Source organism: Nyctereutes procyonoides, unplaced genomic scaffold (genome assembly GCF_905146905.1).
Source record: "Nyctereutes procyonoides isolate TBG_1078 unplaced genomic scaffold, NYPRO_anot_genome, whole genome shotgun sequence".
Lineage (NCBI taxonomy): Eukaryota > Metazoa > Chordata > Mammalia > Carnivora > Canidae > Nyctereutes > Nyctereutes procyonoides.
Window position 1 is genome coordinate 51,269,824 of NW_026575046.1, and position 23,343 is coordinate 51,293,166.

General features: G+C 51.3%; 1 protein-coding gene across 2 annotated transcripts; it reads right to left on the reverse strand.

Moving 5' to 3' along the window:
* Positions 1–1,917: 1,917 nt before the first annotated feature.
* Positions 1,918–21,354, reverse strand: CLTB (clathrin light chain B). Of its 2 annotated transcripts, XM_055325698.1 has the most exons (6): positions 20,946–21,354; positions 15,711–15,757; positions 7,581–7,698; positions 7,232–7,343; positions 5,479–5,532; positions 1,918–2,381 (listed from the first exon to the last, which is right to left on the reverse strand). In XM_055325698.1, the coding sequence occupies exons 1-6, from the start codon at positions 21,130–21,132 to the stop codon at positions 2,210–2,212; spliced, it is 690 nt and encodes a 229-aa protein (XP_055181673.1). In that variant the 5' UTR covers positions 21,133–21,354; the 3' UTR covers positions 1,918–2,209. The 2 variants fall into 2 exon arrangements, with proteins under 2 accessions (XP_055181673.1, XP_055181674.1); XM_055325699.1 differs by lacking the exon at positions 5,479–5,532 and having other exon boundaries at positions 20,946–21,349.
* Between the last annotated feature and the right edge of the window lie 1,989 nt (positions 21,355–23,343).

The window sequence follows — 23,343 nt, forward strand, 5'->3', positions numbered from 1 at the left end:
CAGTCTAGCCCCCCAGGGTTTTTGGTCTTTGGTTTTAAGAGGAAATTGACAGACTCTTAGAAATCTTAAGAGCCTAATGATTCCAAAACTTTCCTGGTAACAATCAATCACCCCAGGGGACTTGTTAAAAATAGAGATTCCGTAGAGTGATGCTATCGCTAAAAACAACAACAACAACTTATCTTTCCAACAATTTTTAAACTTTCAACAGGAAAACCTTCCTTCAAATGAGGTCGGCCATCGCCCTCTCCGGGCCAGGGGCCCTGCCCTCCACTTTGCTTCTGCTCACCTCACTCCCACCTCCTGAGAGCATCTAAGGGCTCCGCTGAGGTAGACCATCCCCACTTGGTTCTTGATGCATCTTATAGAACGGGAAACAGGCCCAGAGAAGCAGCCTGGTGGAGTGGTAAGAGCATAGTCACAAAACCTGCCACTGCTTTTTGTACCTAGCATCTTAGGGTTAAGGAAGAAAGGCTGGGGACCTTGAGCAAACTCTACAAGAGGCAACCTGTGAGTTTCTCATTCATGTCAGGTCTCAAACAAGTATTCCTGGACTGTGTGGTCTGTCAGATCCAGGTTCCTTCCATGTGTGACTCCATCAATTTCAACACCAGCTGCAATCTGCCAGAAGGCAAAGTGTAAAGAAGACACACTCACTCTTTGGGCCCCCTAAGAGCCTAGCTTTCTACATGGAGGAGTACATAACTAGGGAGGGCCCACTAAGTTTCTTGCTCCCATCATGGTCCCTCAACTGTAAGGCAGAGATTATAAATGTAAAGTAGTACATTGTGGTGACCCTTGGCTCAAGATTCAAGGAATTCATAGGAAGTGGTGAGGACTATGGCACTTCTAAAGAGGAAGGCAACTATATTTAGCCATTGGGCTTATTGTGTTCCCCTAAAAAAGATACGTTGAAGACCTAACCCAGTATCTCAGAATGGGATCTTATTTGGAAATAGGGTCTTTACAGAGATAATTTAGTTAAAATGAGGGCATTAGGGTGGGCCTTAATCCATTCTGACTAGTGTCCTTATAAAGGGAAAATGTGGACAAAGATAGACATGAATAGATAACATGAAGATGAACTCAGGATTGTAGTGATGCACCTTCAAGTCAGAATGCCCAGGGCAGCCAGAAGCTGGGAGAGAAACCTGCACAACAGATCCTTTCCTTGTGCCTCCAGATGGAATGTGGTCCTACTGACACCTTGATTTCAGAATTTGGATCCCCAGAATGGTGAGACAATAAATTTCTGTTCTAAGCCGACACTGTGGTACTCTGTTATGACCGCTCTAGGAAAATTAAAACAGTTTGCAATCACTCAAATCTTTTTAAACATTGTGTAGGTCTCAGTGGCTTAAACATAGCCTGTTTGCAGCTTCTACTGAGGAGGAGAAAGGTGTGGTTACTGGTAATTTGTTCCTGCTCCACAGAGGGGCACAGCTGTAGGACGGAGAGCAGTGAGTCTTCCATATCCAGAGGGTATCGGCCAAAGCCAAGGAAGGAGTCTGGCAGCAGCTACCTTTAGCAGCCTCTGACCTGGGCACAGAGGGAGCTACCACCAAGAACCTCCGGTCTGGCCTCTTCCCTCCCACTTAAAGCTTCCTGCTCTCCAGGAGTCTTGGTGTCCATGGCTGTAAGATGACAACAACGGAATCCCTATCTCACAGGCTTATTCAAGGATCAGAAAGGAGCAAGGTTGTAAAAGCATTCCATTAGAGGCTGTCTTTCCTCCTGGAGAGGGAGGCAGCAGACATACACAGGTTTGAGACATCCACTTCCAGCTGGGAAGGTTTCTAGGGGGATAACCTCACCTTCTCTCAAGGCCATGAAGCTGGGAAAATTCTAAGCACAAACTGAGCCCTGACACCAGTTATGGCTTCCAGAGAAATGAGAATGATAATAAATAAGTGTAAAAAGAGTTAACAACACACCCTTTAAGCCAAGAAAAAAAAATACATCAGGAGGGACAGTCACAATTTTGTGGACTGAGAGGAGGTGTCAGGGGCTGGGCCACAGGGCTAGGAGGGAATGAGGTGAGAGGGGGAGGGTTCCCCTTCCCAGCCCCAGAAGATGGGGAGGAACAGAGTAGGCTGCATGTAGCAGCTGCTGGAGGTGCTGTATCCACCAACGCCCCCATGGCCAAAGCAGCTGCTCCTCCTGTGCTCAGGCCCAACCCATGCTTTGTGGCCATGCTTGTGACAGGCACCTAGCGGGACAGTGGCGTCTGCTTCAGGGACATGAGCACCGAGCGCAGGCGGGACACATCTTTGCACTGCTTGCTGCTCTTGGGGTTGAAGTCACACAGCTGAGCCACTTTCTCCCACTCTGTGCCGGGGGTCTCCTCCTTGGATTCCTTCACGAAAGCCTCCTCAGATGCCCTGCAGGTGGAGACAGGAAAGAGGTTTCATTGCTGTCTGCCTTTTCCCTGAATCAGTGATGCTCTGCTCCTATTGAGGAAGGCTGCTTTGCCTGGCCCACTCTGGGGCGGGGGGGGGGGGGGGCTATCCAGAGTTCTAGGCCCCGAAAACAGCCTAGCCATCAGAGGAAGCCTACTTTGGTCCTGCCTCAGGGCCTCTGCACTTGCTTTCACCTCTTCCTTGAATACTTTCCCCCAGACCAGCTCATGGCTTGTCACTTTTCATTCAGGTCTGAGTGCAGGCCTCACCTCCTCAGAAAGGTCTTCCCTTGCCACCCTAACTAAAGTAGCCTCTTCCTCCCCGACCCCTTTCCCAGCCTAGCATTCTATTTATTACCTCTCCAGCAAGAGTTCCCAACCTGGGAATCCCAACACCTAAAGACTCTTGGAGGAACTAATGCAGTACCTCAGCTATTTTAAACATTCCCAAAAACTTAGCAGAGGCAGTACATTTACCAACCACCTTACTAACTAGAGTACCTGATTCAGCATTGCCTCAGTGTTCTGTGGACCCTATAAGTGTTCTCCAGAAAAGAGCTGTAGTCAAATATACATAGAAAACTCAGTTTAAAAAAAAAAAAAAAAGAAAACTCAGTTAAGGGCAGCCCGGGTGGCTCAGCGGTTTGGCGCCTGCCTTCGGCCCAGGGTGTGATCCTGGAGACCCAGGACTGAGTCCCACATCGGGCTCCCTGCGTGGAGCCTGATTCTCCCTCTGCCTGTGTCTGTGCCTCTCTGTGTCTCTCTCATGAATAAATAAAGAAAATCTTTAAAAAAGAAAGAAAAGAAAAGAAGAAAGAAAGAAAACCCAGTTAAAGAGATTCTTCAAAGCAAGACTTTCAGTCTGTAAATGTGCTAATTAATGTGCATCCTGAACCTCCAAGGTGGAGTATCAGATGCAGATAGAATCTACTACATTCCAAGTATATTTGACTATAGAGCTCTTTTTCACCCAGAATGACTTTTCTCCATGGAGCCACGGCCTGGGGAATATTCCATGGGAGTCTTTGCTTTTGGATGAAATCAAGTTAGGCTGAAAATTGGTAGGTTTCTTCATCAGTTCAGAAGTTCTGGTGGGCAGTTCTAGAAGCCACTGGTTAAGGAACAATGGAGAAACAATGTACAGTAAATACAGTGTAGTGGACAAATGCCAATGTGGGACTCATCAAGAAAAAGATAATAAAAGATCTTCAGTGGAGAGGGCTGGGTCTATGTCCTATTTGGCCAGCAAGGGTCCCTGGAAAAGCCCTTCTCTCCTTCTGGCCCTTTCTGTATCTCATGCAGGATCAGTTCTGTCACAGGCCAGAGAGGGAGCTCTCCAAGTGATCCCCACAGGCTGTGCGAAGGATGAGCTGCCCTGGATCAGGTGACCTGGCCCCTCCCTAGTGATCTTCCTTCCCCTCCTGTGTACTCATTTCCTAACCTATAAAGTGAGGATCAGAGCCTCCACCTTGCTGATCTGTCTTACTGACCTGAGAATCTAACAAAGGGGCAAATGTGTTCAGGCTTGGGAAAAAGTAAAGTGCTCTGTGGCGTTGGAAGACCAGTGGCGCTGAGGGAGTGTTGTCTTAAGAGCTGTCCCCTGTAGGTCAACAAGGGACTGTCCTCTAATCTTGCTGTTCAGTGATCCAGCAGCATTGGCATCATATTACCACAGAGCCCACTGGAAATGCAGAATCATGGTCTCACCTAAGTTCTCTCCTAAATCAGAATCTCCTTTGAACAGTGATTCGTAGGCACAGAAAAGTCTGAGAAGCACTGGTCTAGACTCTTCTCCTCTTCAGAACCGCCCTGTGTGCTATTTCCTCAAGGGTGACAAGCACTGAACCCCCTATGGTATATTGCCCAGCACTGATGCCCCTGTCATCCCCACTCTTCTGTTTGAAACCTCCTATGGATGTTCGCTGCTTTCAGGATCAAGTCCCAGCTTAAAGACCAGGCCCAACAGGCATTTGGCAACTAGCCCTGAGCCGACCTCCTGTCCTCGGTGTTCAGCCATCCCCACGGCCCCATGGACCACTCATGGAAGCTGCCCTTGCTTTCTTCTCACCCTCAGCACCAAGCTCGTCCCTTCTTACACTGTAGAGTCCAACTGAAGGTCCTGCCTCTGAAGCCTGCCCCAGCTCTCTCAGCAGATGGTGGCTCCCAGGGCTCAGTGTGTCCTTCCACACAGCCTTTAGGACAACACTCTCCTGACCATGAACAACTTGTAGAGATAGGCCTTGTCTTATTCCTGTTCCAACAGACTGGCATTGGGCAAGTGCCAGTAAGTACTGAACAGATGGGAGAGTGGACAGAAGGAAGGACCACAAGGTTGTTTCTCTGGTGGGTCCAGTGCTCTGTGAGAGAAATGTTAGCCCAGACAGCACCAGAGGCCTGCTGAGGGTGAATTCAGAGGGAGGAACAGCAAATACTTGGCACACACGCATGTGGCAGACATCACACATTCGTCACTGCTTTTCCTTCCTCTTCACCATCCCAACCCTGTCAACTACTAACCAACTGGGGCACCATCTGCCATCTCAGGTCTAGATTAGTCACAGTCCCGACGAGCCCCCAAACAGGAACACATGAGAGGGGCCCATGGTGGTCTAGGCAGGGTCTGGTTGCCAAACTCTGGCCGAAGCTTTGAGGAGGAGCAGTGCAGGAGAGAGGCTGGGGTATTCGTGGGAGCATTTTCTTTATGGCTCTGGCACTCAAAGTTTTGTTCAACAGAAGACTCCTTCACCCCACCTCCCAGCCCTAAGAGGCATCTTGAAAGGACAGAGTCAGGCTGTTTGCCATTTGCCCCTCCCACCTGGGATGACCAGTGCATTCTTTTTCTTTGCTCTGATTTAGCAAAGCTGTCTTCAGGCAGAATAGATGCTCAATGAACATTTGCTGCAGGGATAGAAGTGAAAGTGGGTGCCTGCACCACCTCCTGCTCTGGTCATTGCTCTGCCACCCCCCTGGGCCCCTGCCTGGCCATACTCATTTATACCCGACAAGCAGGACACTCAAGCCATACACAGGGGCCCTTGTCCTCTCCCACTCCCCGTGACAGGAGCAAAGGAGACACGTACACATAGCCGATGATATCAGCATCTGGCTGCTGGTAGAATGCTTTGTCAGCGATCCTTGAGAGGAAAGGGTTAGGTGGGGGAAGACAGATGGCAAGACAGACAGGCAGAGGGTTAAAGAGAAAGGGAGACAGCATTAGTACCTCTAGTTGGAGAGCATTAGGAAGCACAGTCCTGTAAGTCTCAGCAACTAACCACAACCCAGAGAGGAGAGCAGGGATCCTCCATGGCTTGTGTCCCTTTTCTAAAACTCCCCTGACCATACTACTTCTGTTCACAAACCTTCTGTGGCTCCTCACCGCCCCTGTCTGTCCAACCCGGTTACTAGAGGTCCTCCACACATGACCCCTCATTCTTGCCTTCTCTCCTGCCACTCCCTGACTTCCTGGGGCCCAAAACACAACAGCCTTTTATATTATGCTGTTCCCTGGTCTCCCCAACCCTGCCCTAATGAATTTCCAGTCACCTTTCAAAGCCCAGGTCCTAGACACAGAGGTCCTTCTCCTACCACAACCCTTGCTTCCACAGCCTGCCTGTAGAGAGGCCTAATGTGAGTTCACCAGCACATGTGTGCTTCTCTTTTCCAAGCTCTTCAAGGATACAGACTGCATCCCTCTCTGCTCTGTCTCCCCAGTGCCCAACCCAGAGCCTGGCATGCCTTTCCGTGCAAGCCAGGTACCCTGAAGGACACAGCCTCAAGGGCAGAGATGGTGGCCAGACTCTCAGAAGTGGTCTGAGACCATTTCTATAGAAGTGCCCTCTGGTGGGCATCGCTGTCTTTGCCTGCCAGCATCCATCCCCCTTCTTCCCAGGAAGAGCACCCTGATCGTCTTTGACAGGATCAGGCTGGCCCCACTTTAGTCCCTGTGGTTTGGGTGAGAATGACTCCGTGTACAACCTAAGGAATGGGACTATGGCCAAGGCTCGGTCCATCACAGAGTCCCTCCCCTGGTACAATCTCTGGACCCGGGATGGGCACAGGACCCACACCAAACCAATAAGGGTCAGGTCAAGGATTTCAGCTAGAGCTGTGGGAGCAAGATGTTATGTTCATAGAGGTTGCCAAAAGAGTATAGCAGAAGGCTGGAGCTGATGGTGGCCATCTTTCCCCCCACCCTGCCCCATTCCAGGGCAAGAGAGAAAAGTGGCATGGAGAGACAGTAAAAGTGAGTGGCAGGTGACTTTGTCTGAGCCCCTGAGACTAGTACTGCAGTCCCACCCCTGGCCTTTTCTGTTTTACAGGCCACTAATTTCCTTTTACTCTTTAGCCTCTCTGGGGTGAAGCATTGTCATTTCTACAAGCAGTATAATCCTGTACCCAGGTTGGTTCTTCACTCCCTACCAGGCCTGTGCTTTCTGTGACACTAATGCTGGGCCCTGGGCAGTCTGGCTCCCGTGCCATGGTCCTGAGACCTCTTCTGCTGACTGCAGAACTTGCTTCCCTGTCATGGTGAGATGACAGCTCAACAGTGAACCACCTCTGAAGGGCTCTGAACTCCACAGCAACTGAGGAAGCAGTCCCAAGGGCTTCAGCTTCTCCTTTATGTTCTTGCCACCAAATCATCCAGCCTCAAGATGGTCATCTCATAACTTCTCTCACTGTCCACATGGCTGGCTTCTTGTCCTCAAGTCCCCTCATATCCCCATAGCCCCCTCATGTTCCTGTACCTCCTCTCATGTCCCCACAGCCCCCTCATGTCCCTATAGCTCCCCTCATGTCCCCACACTCCTTTCCTGTCCCCATAGCTCCTCTCACCGGTTATTGATCTTGTTCTTCTCAACTTGTTCACTCTGACGCTGGTTCCACTCCTCCAGGTCCTTCTTGGCTTTTTCCCGCCACTCCTGTTCTGTCACCTTGGAGGCAGCATCTGTGACCCCCACAGCAGAGTAAGTGGCAGCTTTCCAGTGGGAATGTGAGGGCACAGCTGTCCCAGCTACTCCTCCCATCAGCCCCCAGCAGGCAACCTCAGGGCCCATCCTCACCCAATACGCCATTAAGGCAGTACAGGGGTGGGGGGTCCTGTACCCTAAGGCTTCCCCACCCCCACGTGTCCCAAAGAGCCAACGCAGCTGGGAGCTGCTCCCAGCCTCAGCCCTGTACTTACCCAGCTCCTGCAGCCGTTTCCTCTGTTCCTCTCTCCACTTGCGGATGCTCTCAGGTTCCTGAGTCAGTCTGTCGGCCTGGGCAATGGCCGCATAGCCATCCGCTGGACCGTTAGCCTCCTAGGGCACAAACACACACCGGTGTGAACATCCTGCACACCTGCCCTGTTGCCTCTGCTGCCTGAGTACCTGGACACCCCCCACATGTGGCTGCCTCAGGGGTCTCCAGCAACCTCCTACCTGCTGCCTCCTGTGACTATACTCTGCCTTTATTGTTGTTGTGCCTTTTGCCAGCGGCTCTCCCCAGTGGGAGATCCTGGGTGAGTGACATGGCCTCTGTGTGCCTCACCTCCCTCATTAGGAAGCAGGCTCAGTAAGAGTACCCACTCCTTGAGGCCCCTGGGTGGTGCAGTCAGTTAAGCATCTGTCTCTTGGTTTCAGCTCAGGTTGTGATCCCAGGGTCCTGGGATTAAGCCCCGCATCGGGCTTCACACTCTGCATAAAGTCTGCTTGAGATTCTCTCCTCTCTCTGCCCCTTCTACCTACTCATGCTGTCTCTCTTTCTCAAGTAAACTAATTAACTAAATCTTTTTTTTAAAGATTGTATTTATTTATTCATGAGAGACACAGAGAGAGAGAGAGAGAGGCAGAGACACAGGCAGAGGGAGAAGCAGGCTCCATGCAGGAAGCCCGACGCGGGACTAGATTCTGAGTCTCCAGGATCACACCGTGGCCTGAAGGCGGCGCTAAACCACTGAGCCACCCAGGCTGCCCAAAATTAATTAAATCTTAAAATAATAATAATATCCACTCAACACTGATAGAAGGATGAAATGAAATGAACTTAAAAATGTAAAGAATCTTAAATACTTCTTGGCACACAGTTGAGTCCCTGTGTTACTGTTATTAAAGTCTCTCTTGTAGGCTTATTCACTGCTAGCACTTCCACAGTCGGAAATGACCTCACTTTATGATATGTTTGCTTGTCCACTGTCTGCCTTCTCCATCAGAATGTCACCTTTGTGACAGCAGGGTCCTTGTCCAGCCTGCTCATCACTGTGTCCCCTTTGCCCAGCACAGTGCCTGGCACACAGAAGATACTCTGTAAAGATGCTGAGTGAACAGGCAGCCCCGAGACAGGCAGGACGGCCACGACTAAGATCGCACAGTGGTGAACCTGGACTCTGCAGCCAGACTGTCTGGGTTCAGATCCCATCTCCATGGCTTACTAGATGTATGTGTAGCAGGGGCAAGTTGCTCAACCTTGCTAGGCCTCAGATTTCTCATCCAAAAATGAGAATAATGATAAAACTACCTCTGCCTTGTGAAGATTTGACGTGACAGTTTTTGTAAGACATCTAGAAGAGGGCCCCGTGTGGAGTGATGGCTCAGTGAGTGGTAGCTAGAATTATTATTATTCATTCTCATCTTCTAGGGGAAGAAATTGAGGCCAGGAGAGATGGCATGATGTGGTGCCAGGAGTCCAAGCCTCAGACTCCCTGGCCAGGGCCCTGCCCACTTCCCTGCACTCCCTGCCATAGCTAGGGACTCCAAGTGCTGGGGGCTGAGAATACAGCCGGCAAGGATGTGACTCCCCTCTGGTCTCGCAAAGCCAGAGACCCTTTCCAGCCCAACCCCATCTCCTGCCACTCAGCCCCACACATTCCAGTCTGCGCACACCCCCACACACTCCTGCTGCCGGCCTCTGGCTCCTCCCACTTTAGCTGCAATTGTTTCCCTCTCCTCCCTTCTCCAGCTGATGAAATCTTCTTCCACCCTCTAAAGTTGCCAGCTCTAGGATATCCACCCCCCTCGGCAGATTTCACACCCCTTCATCTCTCTGCTCTGTCACCGCCTTCACCTTCTGCATGAGTGTCTCCCTGCTGGATTAGGAGCTCCCAGTGGGCAGAGCAGGTCCTTGTTTATAGCCTCTCAACCCCTGCTCCATCCTTTCATCTTTCCCTGTGCTCCTCCTTCAAGCACTCATCAAAACTGTCAGGAACAGGGGCACCTGGGTGGCTCAGTCTGTTGGATGTCTGCCTTCATCTCAGGTCACGATCCCGGGGTCCTGGGATAGAGCCCCACACTGGACTCCTCACTGAGTGGGGAGCTTGCTTTTCCTTCTCCCTCTGTCCCCTCCCCGCCACTTGTGCTCTTTCTCAAATAAATAAATAAAATCTTTAAAAAAAAATCAAGAACATTGGTGCTTAAAGTCCTCTCCCCACAAGACAGTGTCTGGTGTTGCCCTGTGTCAGGGGTGCTCCTCACTGCCATTGGCACCATCAGTGCTCAATAAGCAGTGACTGCGTGGATAAACATCCCAGGAGCCAGATGCACCCAGGTTGGAGGAGGTTCTAGGTAAACATTTGCTCAAAGGTATGTGGGCAGCCAGGGTGAAGGGGCACACAGTGGGAACACGAGGGCTGCAGTCTCCAGCTGTCTGCGGGGAGAGGGAAGGGCAGGCCCAGGGCAGGGTGTGTAGCCCGGCACCTCCCTGGAGTGAGGCCCACCCTTGGGTGGGACCAGTGGAGCACTGCCTTATTCTAGTTTCTGGCACAGCATTACACTTCAATTTAGAGAGTCTCTCACCACACCCAAAGGGCCCTTCCAGGGCTCTAATCTGGAGAACACAAGCCAATGGCTAATGTTGAGTGTGCCCCACCCTGTCCCCTTCCAGGAACAACCCTGTTCTGAAGCCAAGCCACCAGGCGCCCCTACCTACCCGATCCTAGAGCATGTCCCATGTGTAGATAACTGCAGTTACTTCTGTATATGTGTTTATTGAGGTGTTGTTTCATTTTCTTCATGGCACTGCTGGCTACCTGAAATGACTTGTTTACATGTTTACTGTCTCCACCCCTGTACCCCAGCCCCAAGAAAGTGAGCCCCATAAGGACTGAGACTGCCTGTCTCTGTGTAGTATCTAGAACAGGGAAGTCCTGGCTGTAGGATGATCTCTAGAACATTTATTGAATGAAGCAGCATATGCCCAGGCTTGGGAACAGTGATGAACAAGACAACCTGTCCCTTGGGAGTTTGGCAGGGGTAGTCCCTCACAAACGAGGACCGTGACTGGGGTACGCGCTCTAACACAGGCCAGGTAAAGAGCAGGGACAAGGGAGGACACGGTCATTCCAGTCTGGGGGCAGAGGAGGATGGGAAGAGACAGGGAAAGGCCATTTTAGACCAGAACTGACAGTGTAAGGTCCCTGTAGGGCCAGTGCCTTTGGGAAACTCTTGAGTACAAGTAATGTTTCCAGGCATGGGAGAAGGGGTGGCGGGATGTGGGCTGGAGAAGGGTCTCTTGGGCACGAGTTTTGTTGCACTGCTGTCCTTCAGGCCCAGCACCTCCATAAGGCCTACCCTAAACAAAGATTACCAGGTTATAGGGCTTTAAAACTTGGAGAGAAATCACAATTAAATAGTTCTCTTTGATCTTTAGAACCCTACACGATGGATTTCATCATCTGTGTTTTACAGGTAGAGAAACTCTAGCTCCAGAGTCCCAAGGTCACCCAGCCGGGAACTGGCAGAGCAGAGATTCCAACTGATTTCCTGGGTGTGAACCTACCAGTCACGCAGCAGGGACCTAAGTCACTTGTGCATCACGTGGTTTGTGAAGCACTCTGTCTTCCCGGTGAGTCTACTTCCCCAAGATTAGAGCCGGTGCCTACTCCTCTAGGTGCCCCCTGCCCCATCCCCCATCTCTCTCTTGCACCCACACACTACCACCCCTCAGCTCACTCCTCAGCATGACCAGGAACTTAGAAGCTTCCCTGGGCTGCAGAGCACTTTTCCCAACAGCCCTGCGGGGACAGCAGGGCAGGGCCTCGAATCCCCTTTTGACAAGTGAGAAATCAGCTCAGAGCAGCCAAGAGAGTAGTCCAAGCTCTTGGGTTGGGGAGAGCCAGCAACGAAGCCCAGGCCTTCTGATCCCACCCAAACTCTACTGCCACAGCCCACCACAGCACCCCAGCCTGGGTGCAGGAGCAGCCTTGAGGGCCACTTAAACCCCCATGGGTGCTTCTCAAGGCCCCTAGAGCAGCCGCACTGCAAATCCACGGGCACCACATACCCAGGTGTACAGCTCAGTGTTATTCCAAGCATATTGTGCTCAGAGGTAGCTATGCCTGAGGCTCAGGGTGTGAAGCTTGGCTAAGCTAGACTTGCCTCCTCCACTTGTATACCAGCAGCACCACCCACTAACAGGCTCTAGCTGGGAGCTGCTCCAGGGTGGGGGTGGGGGCACTCCCCTCCCATCACACCATCCCTGTAGCTTTGGCCTCTCTGGGCTCCCTCAGCACACCATCGTCTGTGGCAGGACCCAGGCTCCAGGCAAGGCCCACAGAGACTGCCTTACCCTCTGTACATTTGCACATGCTTCTTTATCAGCCAAGACCATGTACATGCCCACTTCGAGCATCCCTTCCCTGTTGCGCTCTGAGTGCAGCACCTGGAGCCAGAACCAGGTTCAAGTCCCAGCTCTTCCCAGCTATGTAATGAGAATGAGCTATTAAACCTCCCTGTGCATCCTCCTCTTGATCTGTAAAATGGGGACAATGACAGAACCTGCATCATAGGGTTGTTGGGAGGATGAAATGAACTAATTAATACATGTAGAGCTCTTGGATGATGCCTGACACATTGTTAAGAACTTGGACTCCTAGTTGTTGATACTACCTCTGTACCTGAGCCCTTACCTTCCTGCACCACCATTACTTCTTTCCAGGTCTCTGTCCTCTATCAGAAGCAAGCTCTTTGAGGACAATAGCTGGTATATTTGCTGCTGCATCCACTGCCCTGAGCACGATGAGTGGTCTAACAGCATATGAGTTAACTAAGTAGAGGGACAAGTGACTGCCTGCAAAACAATGTGGAGGGTGCAAGGACAGCCTGGCACACAGCACCAGAGGGACTGGGCTTTAAGTCCCCTCCTGCCACTCACTGGACGTGTAACCTCTGAGAAGTACTTTCCCTGGGCTCCTTGTGTCTCATCACCTATTAAATTGGAATGGTGACATCCCACTCAGACTGTGAAGTGGGGCCCGCATGGGATATCTGCTGTGGGCCTCCTGTAACCTGCAGAGGACGTGCACCTGTGAGGGCCAGCAGGGCTATGTGGTTCACCTTTGCGCCCGGCAGACCCTGTGCAGCGGTCTTCCCCGCCCTGGAAGAGCATAGCAGTGTTGACAGCATGCTGAGTCCTGAGAAGCGCTTTGCTGGCTCCTCTTCTCTGGCCACTCTGGACGAATTTTCCTGCCCCTGACCCTACCATTGAGCAGTGAGGTTGGGGGGACATAGCATAGCTCCTCTTTAATCACTTAGTATCCCAAAGAGGAAATCAGGTCACAGGCCAGCTGGCCAGGCAGGCTCCCCAGGGGCTGAAAGAATGCTCTGAGCCCCCCACCCCACCTCAACAGGAAAGGGGCCAGAAATGACCAGGACCAAAAGGCTACAGTCAGAGCCGGGCTTCTGTTGGTCCAGTTCCCTGGCACCCTTCTCCTGAGGGACCCTCTGCTGGACATGACTGTGAGAACCTCCAGGGGTCAGGCTGGCGAAGGATGTGCTGTGATTCCAGAGACAGCCAGGAGAATGAGGTATATCTGTCTTTGGGATTGTCCAGCTAAAGCTAAGCTAAGCTGAGCTGCTGATTCCACTAAGTAGCTCAGAGGGGGATGATGGCAGTGCGTGGGAGGAGAGAGAGTTTGTGCAGGAGGAGGGAGTCCTGCAGGGGCCTTCTATCCCTGTCCCTGGCAGTGCCAGATGGAACTGGAATAGGTGCGGGCAGACTTATTCTTACACCTTGAGGACCAGGTTTATAGCCAGACCCCTGGTGGGCCAGAGGTTGCCAGGAAAGAATAAGAAACATAGCAAGAAAGCTCTGCCTAGGACCCTTGAAACCACTGGGTATGTACAAGCAAGGCTTCCCCCCACCTTCCTCCTGCAACACAAACCAGACCCTGGTCGATGGTCAATTCTACAAAAGTCAGCAGGTCTCTCTATCTAAGATCCAGCCATTGTGGCCAGCCAGTTCCACCAACAGATCAAGGGCAGGAGGTCTAGGAGAACCTGAGCTTTGCCTCTAACTTCCTGAGTGACTTACCTACTTCCTGACCCCTATCCTGCCTGTAAGGATTCAAGGAGGACATGGAGTGAAATGATTTACAAATAAATGTGCATAGGCTATTAGTAGCAGTGAGAATAAAAGTTCCCACTGAGATGGGAAGGAGGCCTGGGGTCTCCTGTATCCACCAAAGAGAGAGTAAGGCTGGGCAGTCAGGGATGGAGAAGCCTCAAAAACCCTAACTTATAGAAAGGGGAAATTATCTTGCTCGTAGTGTTCGAGATATTTCTGCAGTGTTAAGTGTACCTCCAGCTCCAGGTCCACTTCAGGACACAGACCTTTTGGGTCAGGTGAAGTCCTTTTGAGTGTGCCCAGGATAGGGGCAGCCTGGGTCTCAATGATTTACCAGACTGTACAGAATTAAATGCTGCTTACTGGGTTCTCTCAGGCCCAAGAGGACACAAAGCTCCTAAAGTCCTAGAGACCGACTTTTCTAGCTTGCTGATAGTTGAGTAATTTTCCAGAAATGAGACTTGGCTAGGTTTCCTGTGTAAGGTACCAGCCCATCCCTCTTACATAAGAAAGTATTGTTTATTCCCCACTGAGGATTTGGGAGGCCAGCTCCTCAGTAGGGTAGAGCTCAGGAGATCCTGTAGCTGCAGCCCCAGAGGTCAAGCTCTTTGACTAGTCCAGTGGGAATGAAGCCTCATCTGGTGAAGACTGCACCCTACCCAAGCATGGGTCAGGGGAAATGTTGCATCTGTGGGGTCCTGGGAATGCCATCTGAGGTCCAACTCCTCCCAGTGTAAGGACTCTTAAACTGATTTGTGTATAAAGGAGGGGAGTAGGGTAGGTGGGTAAAGAAAGTAGTAGTCTAACTAGAAATATCCTTACTAGGTGTTGTGGGGGGGAGGGGTATACAAGGACATTATGAGGAATTTTAAAACAGTCCAGTGAAAGTAAAAGCCTTTTCTTTTTCTTATCTCACCCCTCTAGCTCAGGGCTAACCACTGCTAACAGCCAGTTAGCAGCCAGTCAGCAGCCAGTTAGCACTGTTAACAATGTTAACAGCCAGTGCACATCCTTTCAGATATTTTGTGCAAATGTATTTCTAAAATAAAAAACTGGACTACACTGTGCATATAACACTGCAAAGGGGCTTTTCCACTTGATATATTGTGGGCATCGTTTCATGTCAATACAGAAAGCTCTGATTGCTCTTTTGAAGAGCGTGGTTTTCCAATTTAGCTACCCACCCAGGCCCTTGACCTGGACACTTAAATTCTTTCTAGTTTGTTCTTTTTTTTTTTAATTTTTATTTGAATAGAGTTAACATACAATGTTACATTAATTGCAGGTGTAGGACATAGTGATTCAACTTCTGTGTATGTTATGCTATGCTCTGAACATAGTCTGCTATAATCCTGCAGGGGCGCCTGGATGGCTCAGTGCGTTGAGCATCTGCCTTTGGCTCAGTTCATGATCTCAGGGTCCTGGGATCAAGCCCCACGTCGGGCTTCCTGCTCAAGGGGTAGTCTGCTTGTCCTTCTCCCTCTGCTCCTCTCCCTGTTCTCTCTCCCTCTCTCTCAAATAAATAATAATAATCCTGCAAAGATCTGGGAGTCCTTGTCCAATTCCTCCCTTAGGGAATATTCTAAGAAGTGGAATCTCTGGATCAAAGACCTGTCCACTTAAAATGCTCAGACACATTAGAGATGGCCACTCAGTTCAGCTTCCCACCAGTGGCACACATGCGTGCAGGGGCCAGTGGGCACCATGCCACTGTGGGCCACTTTATCTCTTCCTGCTGGACATCACCATGGGCTACCTGAGGTCACACACCATCAATCCCTGGCTATTGTGGTGCTTATTCTTTGTGCCCTTCCTCAACATGACAGAAGAAAAAGAAAGAAAGAAAAGAGGTCAAAACCCTTTATGTTCCCACCCCAGTGCATCAGTCATAGTGAATAAAATAACTTGGAGCCCTAATCCTACTGATGATGGGGCCATAAGTTACTGAGACCCAGGCTGTCAGTCTCTACCACTGCTATGATAGAATCTTGCTTACCTGAAACACATCTCCATTGATCGTGGTCCCCATATCCTCAGAACCAGCTAGAGAGAGAACAAAGACATGGCAGTATCCATTACTCAGCTTAAAGCAAGCACAGAATGCATGGTCCCACATGAGCGTCCCAAGTGACCTCTATGTCCATGCCTATATTCGCACCCCCTCCCCGTGCAGACATTCTGGATACATAAATAAGTTGGGCTCAATCTGTAACTGTTCACAATGCCTTCTCATGGCCATTGTCACACTTGATTCTCACCAACTTTGTGATGAAGTTATCATCCCATTTTACAGCTCGAACTGAGGCTCGGAGAGGCTTTGTGATTGGCAACGGCTGCCCAGCCAGCAACAGCCCTCACCTACCTGAAAGTAATTTACGCTTGGCCATGGCTAGGACTGGGCTGATTGTGAGGCCTGTGCTTGGTGGGCAGGCAGAGGCGCTGCGGGCTCAGGGCTCAGGGCGGTGTCTGCTGGAGCTAAGAAGAGGGGCTTAGCGCGTCACTGCCTGTCCCCACGGTGCCTTGAGCAACTGCTCCACCTGGAGAGCAGGAACTGCAGCCCCTATGTTTCCTCCCTTTGTTCCTCCCAGAAGGATTTTCTTTTGCCCTCAACAGTGACTCCTCCCGGTCCCTTTCCCTGACAGCTGATTAGTCACAGATTCCTGTGGCTTTTGCTGCAACACTGACTCTCAATGTTGCCCTCTGCTCTCTGTCCCCCATTCAGTCTGTCTGCTCTGCTAGTGGCAAACACCTAGAGGGCCATACCTGGGTCCTTCCTCCTCGCCACTGTCTTCCCCAGAGGTGTGCATGGTACACAAGACTTAGCAACCAATCAGAAGCTTATGTTTAAACATGAATGAATGCATCAGAAAAAAGAGCACACGGCTTTTGTCTACTCATAGGCCTCCCTGACTCCAGCTTAACCCTCTCCCAACCCTCTTTCAAACCAACCACCAGGGCTGACATTTTGTAAAGCATACACTTACCTACATCACTTCTTGGCTTAAAAATATAATAAACCAAAAAAGAAACCCACCTAACATGGACCACAGTGGACTACGGAGTCTGCTTCTGCCCTGGGAACTCAGCAGGTACTTTCCCTCTGCCTGGAAGGCCTTCCTACCCATATCCACTGTTCCCTCACTCCCTTCAGCCTCTGTTCAAACGTTGTCTTAGTAGGGGCCTTCCCCGACCAGCTGGGACATTTACCCCTCTTGCCCCTGCACAGTCTGGTACGCTTATTTGTATATGTGCTTATCATCTATCTTCCCCACTTGAATGGCCCCTTGTGAGGGCAGGGACTTTGTTTTGTCTGATGCCCAGCATCTAAAACAGTGCCTGACACATAATAGGACTCAATAAATATTTGTTGAATGAGGACGTCAAACCTCAGACCATAGCACGTGAGAACCTCTACGCTTGGGCCTTGCCTACTTTCCTGCCTCACTTCCCACCAGTCCCACTCACAAACTCTTTTCTGGGGACGCCTGGGTGGTACAGTTGGTTGGTCATCTGACTCTTGGTTTTGGCTGGGGTCATGATCTCAGGGTCATGAGATCAAGGGTGTCAAGCCCAGTGTCGGGCTCTGTGCTTAGGAGTCTGCTTGAAACTCTTTTTCCCTCTCCCTCTGCCACTTCCTACTTTGCACATGTGCTCTAATAAAAAACTATTTAAAAATAAACAAACAAACAACCCTATTCTGGTTTCCTCCTTCCCTAAACACACTGGGCTGCATGCCATGCCTTTCTTCCTCCTTCTCTCTCTGAAGAATGCTCTTTGGGAGTCAGTCATTCTCCAAGACCCAGTTCACAGGTCACATCCTCTAGGAAGCCCTCCATTACTTCCCCTACTTCTCTAGGCACTGAAGAAAGGTCTCACCTCTGGGATATCCCACAAGATTGTACAGCATTTCCCACCCTCTTATGCAATTATTTGTGACCTCCCAAGGGTCATGCATTCCCTGTCAAGCCAGGCTCTGTATCCTATTCAGTTCCTAAGGGTTCCTGCACATAATAGGTGAGCCGTCAGTGTTAGCTAAACGAAAAACGAACTGTTCTTTGGAGTCCACTGTTACCTGCAAGGCCTGCCTAAGGCCTCTCAGAAACTGTGATGCCTCCCAGCAAAGAGCCACAGGAAACCACATGAGCTTCCCATAGATGGACAACTACACCTTTACTAGCCAGATACGGCTTTAAGCAGGAGCCACTGTTATTTCAGCCTGGGAATGGAAAGGAGGGATACTTAATTTCATGGAAATAATCCCTGATTCATATAAATTTTCAAACAGGGATTGATTCTGACCAACTATGTTGTCATCCCTGCTCTTTCAATTTAGGGTTACTCCTGCATAGGTGGCTTGGTCTCTAAGTTGGGCTGGGGCTGATGGGGTTTTAGTGGCAGCATCTTCTGCAAAGGGGCTCCTCTACCAGGACCCAACGTTATCAGTGTTCATTCACAATGATGCCAGGCTGTATGCTTGACCTTTCTGGAGTAGAAGCAGCCCCGCTCCACACCACTCAGACCAGACCAGTCTTGGGCCGCTGGTCCACAATCCTGGTGCCCACCCTGGCCTTCAGAAAGTCTCTCTGCCTCAGTTTCTCAGTCCTGTGAACATTCTTCTGGAGATGAAATTTCAGCCTCTTTGAGAATCCACACACACCCACACACAGAATTGAGTATCTGTTCCCACAGTGCTTTCTGGTTATTGCACATTTACAATCATATGTTTGCATTCAGAGGCCTCCAGAACAGAAGCCCAGCAGATATGAGTCCCACGGACAAACCCCGTGGGCATTGCTTCTCTCAGATTCCTGACCCCTTTTGGAATAAGGACAGAGAGGGTCCAGAACATTCCTGGGAGCTTACTGAGGCCGAGCAGGGGAAACTGGCTTGCCAGGAACTGACTAGGCAAGTCAGGGGCAGAGCCAGGACCGGGCTCAGAAATCTGGGTGTAAAAATGTAAACCTGCTGGGCCCTACCCAAGGCTGACGAATGGAAACAAAGTGTCCGTTGCTCAGGCTGGCCCCAGATCCAGCCCCAGAGGAGAGACTCAACATGGCTCAGGCTCAGGCTTATATCAGACACCTTTTTCCCCAGGGCTAGCAAAGAACCCAACAGCCGGGCACTCGGCACAGGGGCATCACGTAGAACAGACTCAGAGGTGTTGATTGGTGGCAGCTCCAGAAGCCAGCTTCTCTCAGCTCCCAGCAGGCCAAGGCAGTTTTCCTCCTCCCCATCCAAGCTTCTGGCACTCATTATCGGTCGGGGAAGATTACTTGCTCAGCACCATCTAGGCCTAGAAAGGTCAGATCAATTCCATCCTGTCTGGCCACTTACTGAGCCACAATCCCATAATACCTCCCTGATCCTCAGGCCCCACTTAGGAGGGCAGCTGAACTTTTGCAGCTTCAGAGGTAGGAGTCTGGAAGACCCTCAGAGGGCCATGTCTCTGCTTCTTTCCCTGTCCTCTTGGGTCTGGGGTCAATCTGTGCCCTACCCCAGCCACAGAGGGAACCTCCTATCCAGGCTGTGAGCCCCTAGAGCCCCACTGTCCTGGGAGACACCACAACCTGCTCAACTCCCAGGTGCCTCTGGCTGCCCTCAGGCTAAGTTCTACCTGCCTTTCTCTCTCAAGGGGTTCTGATATCAGCTCCTCTCAGCAGGACCTCCTCCAGGGCACACCAGACTGAGAAAGCTGGTGGTTTCACAGAGGCAGTGTGGACTAATGAATAATGAAACACACAGGCATTTCCTAGGAACTCCCTGGGATGTGAGGATCCATGCCAAGGTGCCAGGAGCTGCTGCTTCAGAAGCCCTCCACTATCAGCTGGGTTGGGTGGCAAAAGCTACCCCTCCGACCCATCACCTCCTAGGGTGACTGCTACAGCATTTGAAAGAGTGTGAGGCCCAGAGTTGAGAGGGTTAGGATCAAGTCCCAGATCTGTCTGTCACTCATGGCTGTATGACTTGGAGCAAGACACTCAGGCTCCCTGGGCCTCCAGTTTCTTAGATGTTACAAAGGGCTTGTTACATTTATTATATCAAAAGATTTGGAGATGTTTCAAGCTCCTCAAGCCACAGAAACTATCTTATTCATTTGTGTATCTCCAGTGGTCCTGGCACAGAGTAGGCACTCAGGAAAGGTTAGATAAATACAAATATGACAAAAAAAAATACAAATATGACTATAGGGAACCTAACTTGTAAATGCTTAAAAAAAAAAAAAAGTAAGCTAGTGCTTATTCCAATAGGCCCATAAACCCCCACCAAAATGACAATGTTAATGAGTAGCACTGGCTGTTTTAGATGCACCCATGAAGCTATCTACTTTTTAATTACATATTTTAAGAAACTGTTCTTCCCAGCCAGAACCAGGACAGGAATATCATTGATGAAAATGCTATCACAGGGACAAGGTCCTGAACCCAGATCTAAAACTAAACTCAGTAGCCCTGGACTCCCTTTAGAAGATGGTTAATAGAAACCTCAGGAGGACAGGACCACATCTGACTGCAGCCTTTTGTGCTCTTGCCCCCACCTTGGTATCTAACTCAGAGCCAGGTGTATGGAAGGCAGTGTGGTCAGGAGGAGACCCTTTCAAGTCTGACAGAAACAGGTTTAAATCTTCACCGCCACTTACTAGTTGTTTCAGTAGTGTACCTTTGGAGCCTCAGTTTTGCCATCTCTGAAATATGTTTAATAATGCATGTGAAGTGCCTAGCCCAGTGCCTGCAGGATGCAGGGGGTCCCCCAGGAAGGGTTTGCGTGTTCTTGAAGCACCCAGCATTCCCCTGTTTTGCCGGCGGTAGAAAAGAGCTAAGACGAGAGGCTCGGAGGTCTGTGGTTCTGCCCATCCCCGCAGGGCTGAGCTGGGAGCCTGGGACAACCAGGCAAAGGGGAGGCTCAGGTGGGGACTCTGAGGGCTGGGCTGTGCTGGACTGCAGAGCCGGGCAGTGGTGGAGCTGGCCCTGGGATGGAATGTCATGACAAATTCCTGTCCGCGGAGCCACGGGGTCCACGGTCCCAAGCACGCAGGGCCTCCGATGAAGCTCTCCACAAAGATTCCTCCCCATTCCACCAGGTCCCTCTCAAACGCACACAGCCCGGGGCCTGCTCCCGACCGCCGCGGCGGGCCCCTTTCACGCCCCCGCAGGGCCCCGGGCCCGGTCTGCGCAGCCAGGCACAAGGGTGCGAGCCCCAGGCCCCCGGATCTCGGGCCCCGGCACTGACTCACCCCCGCTCGCGGGTCCCGGCTGCGCGAGGGCCGCATGGCTGCCGGCGGGTGCCCCGAAGCCCTCGTCGTTCTCTATGCCCGCGATCTCGCTCTCCTGCTGGGCCAGGAAGGCGGCCGCCGGGTCCTCCTCGGCCGCCTCGGGGGCCCCGCTCTCCGACGACGAGAAGAAGCCGAAGTCATCAGCCATCTTCGCCGCGTCTGGGCTGAAGCGTCCGCCCGGCGCTCGGCTGTGCCCGGCGCGTGTCCCGCGCTGCGCCCGGCGGCCGCGACGCTGTCACCCGAGCCGCCCGGGGAGCCGGCCTCGGCTGGGACGGGCTCGGCGCGGCGGCCCGCACGTCCTCTCCGCCACCGGGCCCGGCTCGCCCGTCACTGCAGCTGCAGGCGGGAGGAGCCGGGACGGGAATGCGGTGACGTCAGCGGGCGAGGGAGCGGGCCCGCGGCGCGGCGGGAGGGCGGCTCGCGGCGGCCACGGGGGGGCGGCAGCGGGGCGGCGCGGCGCGGGAGCTCGGGGGCTGGGGGCGGCGCGGCCCGGGGCGGGGCGGGGCGGGGCGGGGCGGCCCTGGGCCGGGGCAGCAGCGCGCGGCGCCGCGCCCCGCGGGGCTCGAGGCCAGCGGGCGGGGGCCAAGGGGCCGGGGCGTGAGCGGCTGAGACCGCAGAGTTTGTAGGAGCCGGCGGGGCCCCTTAAACATCCCTTCAGTATCAACCGGCCTGAGAAAGACCTAGTTCTTCCAGCGCGGACAGGCAACCCTGGCCTGGCCTGGCCTGGTGTGGGGGGGCACCGGGTGGGTCGCTACGCAGGCCTTGCTCCTGAGTCATTCTACAAGTTCCTTTGCCTAAGCAGGCAAATGTGAATCCCATTCTTATGAGCCTCCCCTCTATAAGAGGAAAAGGAGACTTGGAGAGGTGACACTATGTCCCACTGCCTCTTGCCTCCTTCCTGCAAGTCCAGGGCTTTCCCCAAAAGGCCTCCTTGCTAAAGTGTATTTCTTACGCATTTCTCTTCATTTAGAGTGGCTTCAGCTCACACCGCCAGAGTCTGGATGACCTGACTGGGCCTCTACCTCAGAGACTGAGTCCCTTAAATATCCCTTCAGTATGAAACTGCTGGGGGATTGCAGACCTCATTTATCCAGGCAGCCCGCCACCCGTCCACCCAGCCACCCGCATTAAACAGTCTGTGCCTCCTCCGTGCCAGCTCTTCACCAAGCACCAGGGCAACAAAACGTGGTAGTAAAAGCCAGCCTCGGCCACAGAGAGATGACAGTCTGTGAGACCAATACACTGCAAATGGCCTGTCCCATCATCCTATGTGAGGTGCTCTGAAATTTAAATATTAAACATTTAAACCCAATTAAAAGAGAGACCCAGAGAACCACCATCAGATTTGGACATTGGGACTTTTCTCTTTCTGATTTCGAGACGTGAAGGTCAACTATGAACTGGAAGAGAGAAGGAAAAGATGCACCCTAAACTGTGAGTAGCGATTCCCTTATGGGGTGGGGAGTAGAAGCAGAGTTGGGGTAAAGGGGAATTTCGCTTTTACTCAGCAATACTTCAATGTAGGCCTCAATTTTATGAGAATATAGTTGCTTATTAGGAGTGTGAAAAAGAAAAATACTTAATGCCGTGCCTGTTCAACCTGGTCCAAGCACATTCCTCCACGATGGTCACAAACCTCTTGTTCCCCCAACCGCAGGCTCAGGTTCTGGAAAAACCTAGAAGGTTTGCTAGTTTAACAAATCAGCCATAGATGTCAACTCCAGGTTTTGTGAAGACAGAAGGACTGTGAACACTGTGCCCATTGTGACCTCAATAGGCTGTTCTTCTCTGATTCCTGGAGACTTCAGTCTGTAACTGAGACAACACGACACAGCATATCCACATGTGCAAATCCACTGCAGACCCTCTTCCCACTTTCTCCTTCCTTCTTGAGCCCAACTAATTTACCCATCAGCTGCATTGAGCTCCATGCTCAAATTATATAAGCTACTGGTCCAGATTATTTTGCAACTGTCCTTGCTCTTATACATCATCCTCATTTTTCTACTACATTAATATTAAACATCATCATTAAAGTTCTGTTTTGGGCCATGTAGCATTTCTATGTGCTGGAGATTCCCAGTATCTTGACATCTCATACAAGTCTCTGTAGACCTCTAAAGACAATTCTAGTTTTCTAATTCTCCACTTAACTGTGAAACTCAGTAATGGTCAAAATACATCAATAAAGTTGGGTAAAACATATGGGGCAATCTCACAGAATCTAAATTCCAATTTATGAAGTCTACAGTGAAGAAATTTTTAAAACTTTTTTAAGGGAAAATTTCAAGCATACATAAGAGTAGATCAAGATTCACATGCTTTGCCGACTGAGCCAGCAAGGTACTCCTATTTTAAT